Source organism: Saccopteryx bilineata, chromosome 4 (assembly GCF_036850765.1).
Source record: "Saccopteryx bilineata isolate mSacBil1 chromosome 4, mSacBil1_pri_phased_curated, whole genome shotgun sequence".
Classification (NCBI taxonomy): Eukaryota; Metazoa; Chordata; class Mammalia; order Chiroptera; family Emballonuridae; genus Saccopteryx; species Saccopteryx bilineata.
The window spans coordinates 148,563,582-148,579,503 of NC_089493.1; the positions used below are offsets into that span (position 1 = coordinate 148,563,582).

At 37.9% G+C, this 15,922-nt stretch overlaps 1 protein-coding gene across 2 annotated transcripts in view; it reads left to right on the plus strand.

Annotated features, from left to right (window-relative positions):
* The window catches only part of COG5 (component of oligomeric golgi complex 5), a 484,934-nt gene that overhangs the window by 402,726 nt on the left and 66,286 nt on the right, over positions 1–15,922 (plus strand). For both annotated transcript variants that reach the window (XM_066272211.1, XM_066272212.1), the window contains exons 15-17: positions 2,145–2,255; positions 4,047–4,109; positions 10,954–11,057. In XM_066272211.1, the coding sequence (XP_066128308.1) occupies positions 2,145–2,255; positions 4,047–4,109; positions 10,954–11,057 (278 nt within the window). The remainder of the gene's footprint in view (positions 1–2,144; positions 2,256–4,046; positions 4,110–10,953; positions 11,058–15,922) is intronic.

Below are 15,922 nucleotides of genomic sequence, written 5' to 3' on the forward strand. Positions count from 1 at the left end.
TATTTCCTTCAGAGTGGATTATATATTCAGCCACCTTTTCACTCAGTCATACCTTTATCTGTTGTGTGTATATTTCAGGTGCTCCTGAGATTTTTTTCTGTCTTTAGTTGTTGAATTTGTTGAAATTTCAAGGGGAGATATCAGGGAGCACCCCTCACAGCGTCATTTCTCTGGCATCACTCTATTAGCAGTGTTTCAAATTGCCAGTCAGTGGACAGGTCTGCCAGAAATTTTGTGCCAGTTTGTGAAAGTCCTGACATTGTAGGAAGGTTATAGGCCCAATAATCTTAGTCAAATTCACTTATGCTCTGGGTGATTTCTGCCTTAACAGTCCCCAAAATAATTCTATTTTCACCAGTCCCCAAGTGTAACAAGTTTGAAAACCAGAGTTATAGCATTCATTATTGAAAAATAAGAAAGCTCAGTAACCTGACAGTGAATAGTTCTTTCTTTCTCAAAGAATTAAAAATATGCAGACTTTTGACTCTAAATTTAATTAACAAGGCCAATGTTTAGGTGCTAGTGATTGGTTTGGGTCAGTGGAAGTTCCATCTGTTTTTCAAAAGTATAAGGCCCTTGAGGAAAAATAAAGTGAAAACTGTAAATCAGGGGTCAGGAACCTATGGCTCACAAGCCAGATGTGGCTCTTTTGATGGCTGCATCTGGCTCGCAGACAAATCTTTAATAAAAATAATAATGTTAAAAATATAAAACATTCTCATGTATTACAATCTATTCATTTCCTATCACTCATGTTCATGGTTGCGGGTGGCTGGAGGCAATTACAGCTGTCCTCCGGGACAACACCAAATTTTTATTGGGTAATGCATAACATACACACGTAGTTGTATGGCTCTCACGGAATTACATTTTAAAATAGGTGGCGTTCATGGCTCTCTCAGCCAAAAAGGTTCCCAACCCCTGCTCTAAATGATCCATTGTTTGCTGATTGTGTTTGCCTTCCCCACCCACTGTAGTTACCAAATCCCATGTGCCAAGTGGAAAGGACAGGAACATGGAGATGTAGAGGAGGTTAATGAGAGAGGCAGGTTAATAAAAGGGCTGTGTAACAGAAATACAAGCTATCTGAACAGTACAGCTTTGGATTATAAGCTATATTTTATTCCTGTGTGCTGGTCTTGCTCATCTCTTTTGTATAAACAAGATTGTATTTTGTTTCCAGCTTTTTGGTTATATGTTAACTATTCAAAATGGAACCCATCTCAAGCTGTTTGATATTCTCTTTGATAACAGATTTGAAACTGAATGTTTAGTCTGCTGTCAAGAGGTAGTGTTAGCACTGACTCTGTTCTATGATCGAAAGAACCACTTCTTATTTTTAGATACATTTGCACTGGCTGGGTAGCTCAGTTTGTTAGAGCATTGTCCCGATACATCGAGTTTATGGGTGTGAGCCCTGGTCAGGGCACATACAGGAACAGATCGATGTTTCTCTCTCTCTCTCTCTCTCTCTCCCCCTTTCTTCCTCTCTCTCTAAAATTAATAAATTTTTTAAGTAAAAAAAAAAAAAGAAAAAATAAGAGTAATGCCCTCTTTTCACCACTCCTTTCATTGGAATATTATGATGGCTGTTAAATGCATATAGGATCTAGGTTTATTTTTATTCCTTTCTCCTCACTTCCTCCCTTTCTGCCTCCCTCCTTCCCTTCCTTAACAGTTGCCAGAAAGTGTTCCCTAAGGAGTACTATGCTAACATATCAAAATAACAACAGCCTTTCCTCCTCCACTTCTTCCAGGCAGCATATCTTTGCTTTCTTTCTTCTAAATTGTAAGGGCCCTTCTTTTGCCTTTCTTTCTTGTTTCCTGAGCCCACACATCCCAGCTGGCTCACTTCTTCTACCTCTGTGACTTTCTAAATAAACATTTGATTGTAAAAACAAAAACAAAAAAGACATACTGGGCTTGGGCTTTTGGGTCCCACCTGCCTGTAGTCCATCAGCTATGATGTACTGATAAAGGCTATGCCCACTGTGCATGAAGTCCAAAGCTTGGCCTGAATATTTCCAGTTAAAATTCTGTCAGAGGGGCATTAATTCCTCCCCTCCCCAGTTAGATATGAACTATCACTTTGGTAGTTTCTTTTTTTTTTTTTTTGTAATTTTTATGGTGTTGAATTCTTACAGCTCTCCACACAAGGCGATGCAAGCCAGGTGATCGGGCCTCTTACTGAAGGGCAGAGAAGAAATGTGGCTGTGGTGAATTCACTATTTAAGTTGCACCAGTCAGTAACAAAGGTAACATTTTAAAAATTCTTTTGACTTAATTTTAAATTTTTGTTTCTTCTTGCCTGAAAATTAGACAATGTACAAAATTTTTTTTTTTTTTGCAAAGAAATACAATGAAAACATGACGATTATAAAATAAGCTGAGAAATAACTTTTTACACAGTTTTTGACCCTGGTCTATTTTATTTGTTGTGATTTTTATCTAAACATTTAGTTTAAAACACATGAACTATAGACTCACATTTGGTTGTTAAGATCAAGCTTATTGGATAAATGATTTAAGGGTAAATAATCTGTTTCATACCTATTAAAAAACATAGTATGATACAATGTGGGTGGTAGTAAATTATAGCACAGGTAGTGAAATAAGCTAATGACAAGGTAAGAACTCTAAGCCCTGCAATGTGTCAAAAGGTTCTACATTTTTTCACAAAAGAAGGAGAAACTGCATTAAAACTACATTTTTATGATACAGTCACTGATGACTACTTTCAAGCAGAAAATATATGTTCCTTTTGCCATTAAAGAAAAAGACTGAACTTTAACTTATTTGCCTTTATATATTTTGTCTAAGATGACTATTTATAATGACTAGAAAAGCACTTTCACCCATTCTTTGACTTTTGAGCAGCTTGTGTTTACTCTATAAATCATCTTCAAACTATTTAGTAGGTAGGAAGATAAATGTTTAGAAGCCTGAAGTATGCTAAACGTTAGATTATGTTCTTTAAAACTTGACCTCTAACATGAACTTTAATGTGCTAAATTGTATTTAAAATAATTTTTTACTATAATTCACTTACTAAACAAGTCTTTATTACGTAGGGGTTTCCAAAAATGTGTATTTCACACACTAAGGAAAATATAAGGGTTATTATCAGGTAAATCTTAGAAAAATAAATAAAAAGAATACATGATGGCCCTAGCCAGTTGGCTCAGTGGTAGAGCATTGACCCAGCTTGTGGAAGGAAGTCTTGGGTTTGATTCTTCATCAGGAGACACAGCAGCAACCATCTGCTTCTCATCCCTTCCTCCCTGATCTCTCTCTCTCTCTTTGTCTATCTCTTCCCCTCCTGCAGCCATGGCTCAATTGCATTGGCCATGGGAGCTGAGGATGGCCCGTGGAGCCTCCATCTCAGGCGCTATTTAGCTTGGTTGCAAGCATGGTCCCAGATGGGCAGAGCATTGGCCCCAGATGGGAGTTGCCGGGTGGATCCCAGTAGGGGTGCATGCAGGAGTCTGTCTCTCTACCTCCCCACCTCTCACTTAAATAAAAAATAAAAAAAAAGATGTATTTTTTGTTTTCTTTAATAAAGGTTGTATTTATTTAGCCTAATTTAAATGTCTTTATTGATAGTTTCAGAATGTTTGTATTGATTTGTATAAAGGGAAATGTTTGACATTTATATTTTAAAGACATTGAAAATTACAATCAACCTAGAAAAGTTAACTTTTTAAAGAAATGCATAAATATGGCTTTAGACTGACCTTTTCAAGTTAAAACTTTATTATTTAAACTTGTGTAGACTGATTTAAAGAAAGCTAGCTCTTAGAATTCTTAATGTTTCGATTATTCAAAGTGCACATATATTTGCTTTATATAGGAAAGTATGTTTCAACCTATTTTAACTAATAAATACTAATGAGTTTTTAAAATATTTGTGAGACATTACAGTAAAGTAATGATAGTGTTTTATATGTGCCTTGTGGAAACAGCTTTATCTTGTTATGATTAAAATCAATATTTATAAATACAAATGGCTTAAGCAAAAGTATAACTGGATAAAAACCTTGTTTTAGGTGGTTTCGGGTCAGAGCTCATTCCCACCAGCAGCTGAGCAAACTATAACTTCAGCCCTAAAGGTAAAATAATTGAATTTAATCTTTGACTCTGTAGATCAAAGTGGGTTATAAAATTGTTTGGATGAGTGAGAGGTGTCACATTTTTAAAATAATTCAGAATTCTTTACATGTACCAAAAGTAGCATGTTGCTAATTATTCTAAAGAGAGAGGGTAATGTGTGTTTATATTTTCTAGAATTTAAAAATAGACCCTGTTCTTGTCTGTAGACTGTATGCTACCTCTGATAATTGCATCATAAGTAAGAGAAGCAAGTCTTACAAGCACTCACTGTAGCTTCAGGCAGAGCCCCGAGTGTTAGCCTGGTGACACCGTGGTTTTCCCTCTGGACGTTTAACATCTGAAGACACTGTGACTGTCAAAGCTGGGAAAGGTGTACGTCTGGTGCCAGGGATGCTGTTAAACATCCTGCAGGAGGGCTCCCCACAACAGAATTATCCAGTCCAAAATGTCATTAATACCAAGGTTGAGAAACTCTGATGTGTATCTGTAAGGTATGAACCCAGAGTAAATACCCTTTCTTCTTATACACTAACATAAATATTCTCCCTTTCCACTACTAAGGAAGTTTAATGAAAAATAAGGTTGGTATGAGATTTAGTCATATGTAGTTTGATTGTAGGTAACTCTTTTAAAAAGCAATCAAATTATTCATCCTAATAATAGTAAGAGATATCCTTTAGCACCAGTTGCTTGTCAATCACCTGAAACATATTGAAATATTACAGCAACTGAAATACAAATATAAAATGGTACAATATAACAACACAAAAATAATGTCAACTATTAGATAGGATTTAGATCACTTGGGTAGTGTTATAAAGAGAGAGAGAGGAAGAGAGACTACCAATGATCTTTAAGGAGAAACATTTATATTTAGAGAGTAAAGAGGATACAGAGAAAGACAGTGAGCAAGAAAATTGGGAGAGAACAGTGTCACAAGTCCTAAAGGAGAAGGGAACTTCTAAGGTCAGATGCTATCCATAAGTGACATGAATGGCAATTTAACGGGCCCCAAATTTAAGAACACTAAATTTAAAAATGAGGTTGAGAGGAGACGGTCTTGTTTTCCCTCAGCGTGTTATGTGTATACTTGGATGTTTTCTCTGTATCCTTTTCTTTTCCTGCGCACTCATCTCATTATAATAAAATATATACTATTAAAGCTTCCATAGTAAAATAATTGTTTTTAAGTAAGAATTGTCAAATTTATTGATGGTCATAAAAACAGTATAAAATCAGGTTTGTGTGACAAACCAAAAAGTCTTAATATTCTTGCTCCCAAGTAGGAAATACATGTAGTTTTCTTTTCTGTAGCTCCACATTTTTTCCTTATGTTCTAGCAGTAGCTGTCAGACATCTTTTGATCACTACCCAAGATAAAAATACATGCTACTTTGTCACCTCATACATAATATGTAAGCATTTATAATTATATATACACACAAAACAATACTTTTCTTTATTTTGTGATGTACTCTGTTATTTTTCTATACTCATATATTACTTTTTAAAACATTTTAATAGTGATCCACTAAACTGACTTTTTGGCCCCTAATGATTACAACTCATAGTTTGAAAAAGTTCATTCTATGGGTTAAGACATGAGTGTCTACAGTTTGCCTGATGATTAAAACCTCCTGGCAAAGTTAAAAATAGAAATTCCTCTGGGACTGTAATTTGGTATAGAGTGAACTCTCTGAATCTGTATTTTAACATACATCAAAGGTTATTCCTAATATTAGTCACTTTGTCTGGGAGATGAGGTCAGTGTGGGAAAATTGCCTTGATCTTGGGCGAGCGCCCTCACTCTGGGGTCTGCCCCCCAGAAGCAGTGTTTCCTGTGGCTAGCTGGGTGCTGCACTTTGCTGAAGCATCACCGGTTTTGCCCTTGAGAACTAAATGAGAGGAGGTTAGCAATCAGTTCAAGGCCGCCCTGTGGTGGCCCTGCTGGTTAGAGACAATTGCTTATGTCAACAGAACTCAGGGAAAGACTTTGACCTGGCTTTTTAGTTAAAGCTTATAAAAATCTTTATGACATATTTTGAAAACTAACAAAACCTTCCATCTTTAAAAAAAAGACTATTCCATAAAATTGCATTTCATGAAATTGTAGAAAACTTATTATACCACTTAGAATTAGAGATAGAAGGTTATGATACATAAGTGACTAGAGCTCAAGAACCAAAAAATCTATATTTTTATTATTTGATAGAGAAAATATTAAACATACCTTTTTACTTACTGATAATATAGGTCAAGACACATAATAGTCTTTTCTTCTCCGCTTTATTGAGATTTTATCTAAAATTAAATGTTATTTTAGGCTTGAAGTTCAACATCTCATAAGCATTATCTAGTTTGTCATGAATGGCATAATTGCTAATACTGAATATACATTTTAAGTCATTTCATTATTAACCATCTCTGCTATAAGTACCATTTACACACCTTGGCCCAGTTATTTTGATCATTTATTACTATGATTATCTGGTGCAGATAGTGATTGTATTGCTAAGCTTATATGTGACAGTTTTTCATTTCTCCCTTATTGTGAAGGTTTGATGTTCTGTATAAGTGAATATTCCAGATTGCTGAGGCTTCAATATTTTTTAATCTTATTTTGGGTAAATCCTTTTAAAATGTATTACACAATTCCCTGCTTCATAAAGAGCTTATGAGATATAATTTTGTCTCCTTTCTCAATGTCCTCTGCTAGCTATTAATCCTCTCTACCTGTCCTGGAAATGCAGGCATTCCAAGATGCTCTCTTCTCTTCCTATTCACATTTTCCTTAAGTGGGGATCGTCCTCCAGCTCTGCAGTTGTCTGTGTAAACCACCATATCATATACAAATAGAAGCAATTGTATTTCTTGTTTCTGCCCTTTCTGCCTGCTTCTTCATGCTTTTTATGGCTATGCCCTCTAGGACAGTCTTCAATAGAACTGGTGAGAATGACCTTGTTAACCAAGGGAAACTCAGTATTTTACTGTTTTAAGTATGATGTTAGTTGTTGTGTTTATTTTAGATAGCCTTTCTCAGGTTAAGCACATTCCCTTCTATTTTTAGTTTACAGAAACTTTTTAAAATTATAAATGGTATTGTTTCATCAAATAGCTTTTTCTGTATCTGTTGAAATGATCATATGGTTTTTTTCCTTTTTTCTCTTAATAAAATACTTGACAGGAATTTTTTTCAAATCTGAAACTGACCTTGGTAATGATGTATTACTCTTTTTCTTATTCTTGTATTTGATTTACCTAATTTTTGTTATAGATGTTTATATCTATAACCATAAGGAATATTGGTATATAGTTTTCTTTTCTTATAATTCTTTGTTTGGTTTTCATATAAAGTTAATACTGGCTTCACTAATTAGGTCTAGAAATGTTTCCTCCTCTTTTCTGGAAGAATTTGTATAGAATTTGTACTGTTTTCTCCTTTAAACGCTCAGTAGAATACACCAGTGAAGCCATCTGGGCCTGTGGTTTTCTTTGTAGAAAGTTTATAGCTACATATTTATTTGTTTAACAGGTAAAGAATTATTCAGTTTATCTTTTCTTCAGTGAGCTTTGATACTTTGTGACTTTTTAGGTATTTGTTTATTCATCAAAGTTATCTAATTAGAATAATGGATATGCTATTCTCTTGCTGTCCTCTTAATGTCTTCAGGACCTAGTGATAACCTCTTTTTCATTTTTTGTATTGATTTGTGTTCTCTTTCTTTTCTTGATCATTTTATTGAAGGTTTATCAATTCCATCTTTTCAAAGAACCAACTTTTGGTTCTATTAATTTTTTCTTACGTTTGTGTTCCTATTTCATTGATTTCTACTTTTGTCTTTTTTATTTCCTTTTACTTACTTTAGATTTTCTTTGCTTTTTAAAAAAATTTTAAGTCATTATATCATTGATTCTTAGACCTTTTCTCCCCCAAAATAAACATTTAAATTTGTAAATTTTCCTTAGATTATGGTAGAAATAGACAAAAAGATTTTCACGAGAAAGGGTTGGTTTTCTACCCTGATATAAAGGAGTGAGTGTTGCCCTGGCCAAATGGCTCAGTGGTGGAGCATTGGCCCAGTGTGTGGATGTTTGGGTTTGATTCCTGGTCTGGGCACACAGAGGAAGTGCCCATCTGCTTCTCCACCCCTCCCCCTCTTCTCTCTCTCTCTCTCTCTCTCTCTCTCTCTCTCCCTCCCTCCCTCCCTCCCTCTCCAGCCATGGTTCGATTGGAGCAAGTTGGCCCTGGGTGCTAAGGATGGCTCCATGACTTCTGCCTCAGGTGCTAAGAAGAGCTTGGTTGCTGAGCAATGGATTAACACCCCTAGTGGGTTTGCTGGATAGATCCCAGTCGGCACACATGTGGGAGTCTGTCTCATCCTCCCCTCCTCTCACCGAATAAAGCAAAAAATTTAAAAATAAAGGAGTGTTTATTACACATGCTCCTGCAAATAATTATGGGAAAATATACCAAAACAAATAAAGGACCTATGGAGGGCTCTGGAAATGGAACAAAAGCAGGTCGTTTTGTAAGGGTGTGGCAATCTGGAGCAAGCAGCAAGAACAGAATGAGTTGTCCATTTTTTGTGACTTTGATTTAAGAGTGACTACAGTCATGGTAGAAGCAAGGCTGGGTGGCTGAATCTCAGAGAAAACAACACAACAGATTTTCGGATCAAAAGAACATGGGGGCAAAGCCCTGGTTCAGCCAGAGCTGCTGGAAAGTGAGAGGCAAACCTTGGAAAGGAGAGCCAGAGACCAACATGTAGTGCTCTATTCAGACTCAGCTCTAGTCTTCATCTGAGTCATCAACCATTCATATGAAGAGCAAACTAAAGGTGGTTTTTGCAAGTAAGGCTTAACGAATTGAACTGAGGTCTGAGGCATGGCCAGCTGCAGGCATGTGAGAGCACAAATTGATTTTAATCAAGCTTATTAATTGCTAAAGAAACATCAACACTCTTAGGAACAATATCAAAAAATACTTAGTCTACACAATATAACATTCACAATATCCAGAATATATTAAAAATTACTACATATTTAAAAATCTATAAAATGTTATCATTGTCAAGGGAAAAGATAATATCTGTCAACCTTGAGATGACCCAAACTCTACAATTAGCAGGCAGGAACTTCAGGTAAAGAAAAAACTGCTAAATAAAAACTTTTAAAAATCTCATTATAATAATTAAAAATGTGGGGAAAAAAACCCGAAGTGGCAATTTGGTTCTGTTTTCAATGTCTCCACACTCTGTTTCCCCCGCCTCTGACTTGGTTCAGGCACTTACCATTTTGCATCTGTACTACTATTCTGTCCTCCTACCTATAGTCTGATTTATTTTGTCTACCATCCAACAGGACTTTTCCCAAATTCAAACCTTTAACCTCATACTTCTATTGATTATAATGCGTCACTGGTTTCCCAGTCCCTTCAGGATAAACTGGAATCCTTAGCGGGCACACAGGCACGTCTGCTCTGCACTGTCTTCCCCAGAGGCCAGCACCTCACTTTGCACTGAGTACTGCAGTGCCCCAAATGCACTGGCTTTCCCAGGCGCCTCTGTCTTTGACACGAGCCTTCTGAGCTACTGTCTGAACCACCTACTGTCAAGTGGTTCTTACCAGTTTGTCCTTGGAAATTCAGTTCACGGAACACCTTTTGTTTTTCACATGCTTGGTATAAGTTGAAGTCTCTTTCTTAATCCCATAGCACTCTGCTGAGCACTGATGTCACTGTAACTTGTCTGTTGTCACTAAGTTAGAGCTCCTCAAGGGATAGAAATGACATTTAAGAATTTATAAGGGTCCTATTTAAACTTTTCTCATTTTTTTTAACTTTTCTCATTTTTTGAAATCATTTGTATGAGCTAAAACCATCTGTCTTCATTCTGTGTATAATCATCAGTGAAACATGTATAATATACTTAAATGTGAGATTTGAGTGTTTACTGAGCCCAGTCAATATGTTCACACTGAAAACCTGTAACTAGGTCTGTGATCTTACATAAGCTAAGCTCTGATGACCCTCCCTGTAGACCAGCTAGCTGCTCAGCCTCAGCACTGTGACATTTTAGTTCTTTGTTGTGGGGGACTGTCCTGTAGGCTGTTTAGCAGCATCTCCATCTCTGCCCACTAGATGCTAACAGCAAAGCTCTCCTCATACACCCCAGTTGTTACAATCAAAAAACGTCTCCAAACATTTTCAGATGCGGGAGCAAAATTGCCTCCAGTTGAGAATCACTACTGTAAAATTTTAAACAGAAAACTTCATGAAATGCCTAACTTGTGCCCTATAAGAATCACTAGTATATAAAAAAAAATAAGTCTATTTATTATATTCACTCTGGTTATAAGCATATGATGTTGTTCCAGTTCGGTTTTTCCTTTTTTCCTTCCCTTCCCTTCCCCTTCCCCTTCCCCTTCCCCTTCCCCTTCCCCTTTCTCTTTCTTTCTTTCTTTCTTTCTTTCTTTCTTTCTTTCTTTCTTTCTTTCTTTCTTTCTTTCTTTCTCTTTCTTTCTTTCTTTCTTTCTTTCTTTCTTCTTTCTTTCTTTCTTTCTTTCTTTCTTTCTTGGAGAGAAACATCAATTTGTTGTTCCACTTATCTGTGCATTCATTGGTCGGTTCTTCTGTGTGCCCTGACCAGGGATCAAAAAAAAAAAATCATTTCTGACAGCAGTTAGGGAAAGGAGCAGACTTCTGTTGAGTTATTATAATTAAACTGTATATAATTTGAATTTGATATAATATGAAAACTTTTAGTCAAATGCTTCTCACTTGTCATATTTCTTTGTGTTAGTTTTCTTTCATTTTTCCTCTCCTTCCTTTTTTCTTCTTTTCAGATGATCCATGTTCTTATGGGAAATGCTGTGCAACCCTTACTGACTTCTGTGGGAGATGCTATAGAAGCCATAATCATTACCATGCATCAAGAAGATTTTTCTGGGTAATAACTTTAAACCAAAATATTTACTAATTTATTATCATTATTATTATTATTATTATTATTATTAAGTGAGAAGCAGGGAGGCAGAGAGACAGACTCCCATATGCACCTCAACTGGGATCCATCTGGCAAGCCCCCTATTGAGTGATGCTCTGCCCATATGGAGCCGTTGCTCTATTGCTCAGCAATCAAGCTATTTTAGTGTCTGAGGTGAGACCATGGAGCCATCCTCAGAGCCCAGGGCCAACATGCTGGAATCAATCGAGCCATGGCTGTGGAAGGTGAAGAAAAAGAGAGCATGGAGAGGGGGAGGGGTAGAGAAGCAGGTGGTTGCTTCTCCTGTGTGCCCTGATTGGGAATCAAACTTGGACATCCACATGCAGGGCTGACGCTCTACCACTGAGCCAACCAGCAATGGCCTGTGTTCACTAATATTTATTGCATTTGTTTTTCATTCTCCCCTCTACCCCTACTCCTTAAAGTCTCTTGACATCTAGAACTTGTTCCTCCTGTGACAGGGTTGACCTCCAACCTTATCCTGCTTTATTCATTGTGAGCACCATTAGCAGATGAAATTATTTTCAGTTCTTGTTTTTGTCATTTCTCTCCTGTTATTGAAACATAGAATCATTAACATCTACAGGACTCAGCGTGGTACTTCAGTACTTTTGGTAGATTGTTCTATCTTCTCTTTCCAATTTTATCTTTTTCTTTACTTCCCACAAACACCTGTGCTTGAATTCTGGCAGAGGCATGGTATTTCTTGTATGAAATTCCAGTCCTTCTCTGGCTCTGAAGGCGAGCTCCTGCCCAACTTCTCCCGGAGTGATTGTCCTTTCTCAGAGTTTTGTGGCAGTTGAATCTAGCTGTATCACATGCAGCTATAAACATTTGGTATTATTCCATAGCTATTTCATGTTTGCTGCTTATCCATATCATATTATCTTGAGAATAAGAACGATAGCTCCTAACCCAGTGTTTACTGCAGTCTTTTTAAGTAAAATGATTTTGAGTTGGCGTATTAGAAAACTGTTTATGGGGAATTTGGAATACTTATTGTTGACATAAGAAATGTCCAAACCTGTAGAGAACCTTGATAAAAATTTATTTGAGTGAAACAGAGGATATACTTGGAAGTAGGATCTCAACAGACATAAGATAAATGCTCCGGAGCATAATAGTTTGTAGGGTTTTTTTTAATGTATTTGAAATTAAGGAGGAACATGAGGAATTACCTGAAAGTGGGAAAGAGCAACATGGGGATGGGATGACAAGGTAGTTAAGATTATATTCTCTCGAGGGGTCTTAAAGGGGGCATTTCGATGGTGAGTTAACCTAGATTGCACAGAACCAATGGACAGGGCTTGCTTAAAACAAAGATAAACCTTTTACTAAAGTTATAACCCTGGGAGGTGACTACCCAGTATAATCTGCCCAGTTAGGAATTTGTGATCATTTCACCCTGTTATAGACACTACTTCCCATGGAGCCCTTTTCTCATCCATATTATTTACACTGCTAACAGTGATTTAAAAAACAACAACAACAAAATTTAACCATACTCTAGAATTAAACATTTAAATATTAAATGTGACTGTGGAAAAATTGTGTGATTATTACACTGTCCTTTAACTTTTCAAATAATTTATTTTTATATTTACAAATATCTCCATTTTTAAATACAGAACGCTTCACAGATTTGCATGTCACCCTTGCACGGGGCCACGCTCATCTCTGTGTCATCCAGTTCTAATTGCCTGTGCTGCAAAGTGGGCACCACAGAATGGTGAAAAGTCAGTCTCTGCTTTTCACACTGGTAGGAAGCCCAAAAAGGTAAAGTGGATCCTACAGAAAAGTAGTATAGTGCGGTGGCGTAGTGGATAGAGCGTCAGACTGGGACACGGAGGACCCAGGTTCAAAACCCCTAGGTCACTGGCTTGAGTGCGGGATCATACAGCTTGAGCACGGGCTCACCAGCTTGACTGAGGGGTTGCTGGCTTGAGCATGGGATCATAGACATGGCCGCATGGTTGCTGGCTTGAGCCAGGTCATTTGCTCTGCTGTAGCCTCCATTCAAGGCACATATGAGAAAGTAATCAATGCACAATTAAGGAGCTGCAATGAAGAATTGATACTTCTCATCTCCCTTCCTGTCTGTCTGTCGCTATTTGTCTCTCTCTCTATCACAAAAAAAAGTATTGTTGTTTAGCAAAAATTTTCTACTTTCTGCAATATTGTTATTAATAATTCTGATAGGTCATGTTGTATATGTATAGTTTGCATGAAATTAAAGGTAAAGTTAACCTGATCTGTGGTGGCACAGTGGATAAAGTGTTGACCTGGAACACTGAGGTCACTGGTTTGAAACCCTGGGCTTGCCCGGTCAAAGCACATACAAGAAGCATCTACTGTGAGTTGATACTTCCTGTCCCTCCCCACTTCTCTCTCTCTCTTCCTCTCTCTCCTCTCTCAAAAATCAATAAAGAAAATATTTTTTTAAAAAAAGAAAAAAGAAATATAAGGTAAAGAAACCATTCAAAAAGTAGCATCATTTTTATAGTAGAGCTAGCTCCAGGGGACACACTTGGGAAACACAGTAAACACCTGCCCTTCTGAGACCTCTGCATATGTCCTAGGTGAGAGGACTGAACCAGGTGTACCTTCCTCTAGGCCAGCCTCCTCTGCAGTGTAGGTAGAGAGTTCCCCTGCCATTTAAAGAGTGATCCCCGGCCCTGGCTGGTTGGCTCAGCGGTAGAGCGTCAGCCTAGCGTGCGGAGGACCCGGGTTCGATTCCCGGCCAGGGCACACAGGAGAAGCGCCCATTTGCTTCTCCACCCCTCCGCCGCGCTTTCCTCTCTGTCTCTCTCTTCCCCTCCCGTAGCCAAGGCTCCATTGGAGCAAAGATGGCCCGGGCGCTGGGGATGGCTCTGTGGCCTCTGCCTCAGGCGCTAGAGTGGCTCTGGTCCCAACATGGCGACGCCCAGGATGGGCAGAGCATCGTCCCCTGGTAGGCAGAGCATCGCCCCATGGTGGGCGTGCCGGGTGGATCCCGGTCGGGCGCATGCGGGAGTCTGTCTGACTGTATCTCCCTGTTTCCAGCTTCAGAAAAATGCAAAAAAAAAAAAAAAAAAAAAAGAGTGATCCCCAACACGGTTTTCTGATACTTGAAATCTATTTACTAGGACCAATGTTTTTGCTTTTTTTTTTTCAAAATTAGGTAGACTTTAAATTGTAAATATTCGATTGACATAGTACATTGTTTGAAAATTTTTATTTATTATTTATTAAAATTTTTTTATTGATTGATATTTTAGAGAAGGGGAGAAACATCAATTTGTTGTTCCACTTACTATTTTTTATTTTATCTTTTTAGCGAGTGAGAGAGAGACAGGAAGAAACAGACAAGAAGGGAGAGACGAGAAGTATTGACTTGTAGTTGAGGCACTTTAGTTGTTCATTGATTGCTTCTCATAAGTGCCTTGACCAGGGGTGAGGGGTCCTCCAGCCAAGCCAGTGAGCCCTTGCTTAAGCCAGCGGCCTGGGGCTCAAGCCAGTGAGCATAGGGTCATGTCAGTGATCCCACACTCAAGCCAGTGACCCCACACTCAAGCTGGTGAGCCTGTGCTAAGCCGGCAACATCAGGGTTTCAAACCAGGTTCCTCAGTGTCCCGGGTTTATGCTCTATCCACTGTGCCACCACTTGGTCAGGCTGTTGTTCCACTTATTTATACACTCATTGGTTGATTCTTATGTGTGCCCTGATTGGGGATCGAACCCACAGCCTTGGCATATTGGGACAATGCTCTAACTACCTGAGCTAACCAGCCTGAGTGAAATTCTTTTATTTAATGTAAAATAACTCATGTTCAATTATTTTTAATGGAGGAACGAGGCAATAAAGTAGGAGGACCCTCAATCCTTGAAGTGATAGACTGAGCACCCAAAAGGAAGGAAGCATTACACACCCTCACTGAAAAGATTGGTGGTGGGAAGATGATCATCAACCACTTCTCAGGTGTACATTTGTAGTCCATCTTCAACTTCCATATGTAGTCTCTCATTGTAAAGACCTTATATTTCTGCACAACTTATTTCTGTATCAGTTGAGAACCTCTTACTAAAAGGTTTGCCATAATTTGGAAAACTGACCTTCAGTAATTGTCAAGCAATTTTTGTATTCTAGTAAATTATTTGTTTATTTATTTATTTAATGACAGAGAGAGGGACAGATAGGGACAGACAGGAAGGAGAGAGATTAAAAGCATCAATTCTTCATTGCGGCTCCTTAGTCTCCTTAGTTTTTCATTGATTGCTTTCTCATGTGTGCCTTGACTGGGGTCTACAGCAGAGCGAATGACCTCTTGCTCAAGCCAGCAACCATGGGCTCAAGCTGGTGACCTTGGACTTCAAGCCAGCTATCTTTGGGCTCAAGCCAGCAACCAGGGGGTCATGTCTATGATCACACGCTCAAGCCAGCAACCCCGTAGTCAAGCCAATGAGCCTGCACTCAACCTGAATGAGCCCGCACTCAATCAAGCCAACGACCTTGGGGTTTCAAACCTAGGTCCTCTGCATCCCAATCCGATGCCCTATCCCAGGTGTGGCCAACAGGTTTTGCCCCTGGGCCAGATTAGAAAGAAAACATTTTTCACGGGCTGAATGAAATATTAAAATTTAAAAATGTTAAATACAAAAACGATTCGTTTAAGTAAACAAAATGTTATTATGTAATTTGTTTGTGAATAAATGTGAGTGAAAAAAATTTTAATATACAATATTATTTTAATAAAAATATTTTTTAATAAAAATATAATTACATACCATATAAATATCCAAACTGTATCGCAGTCAATTGAAACAATATT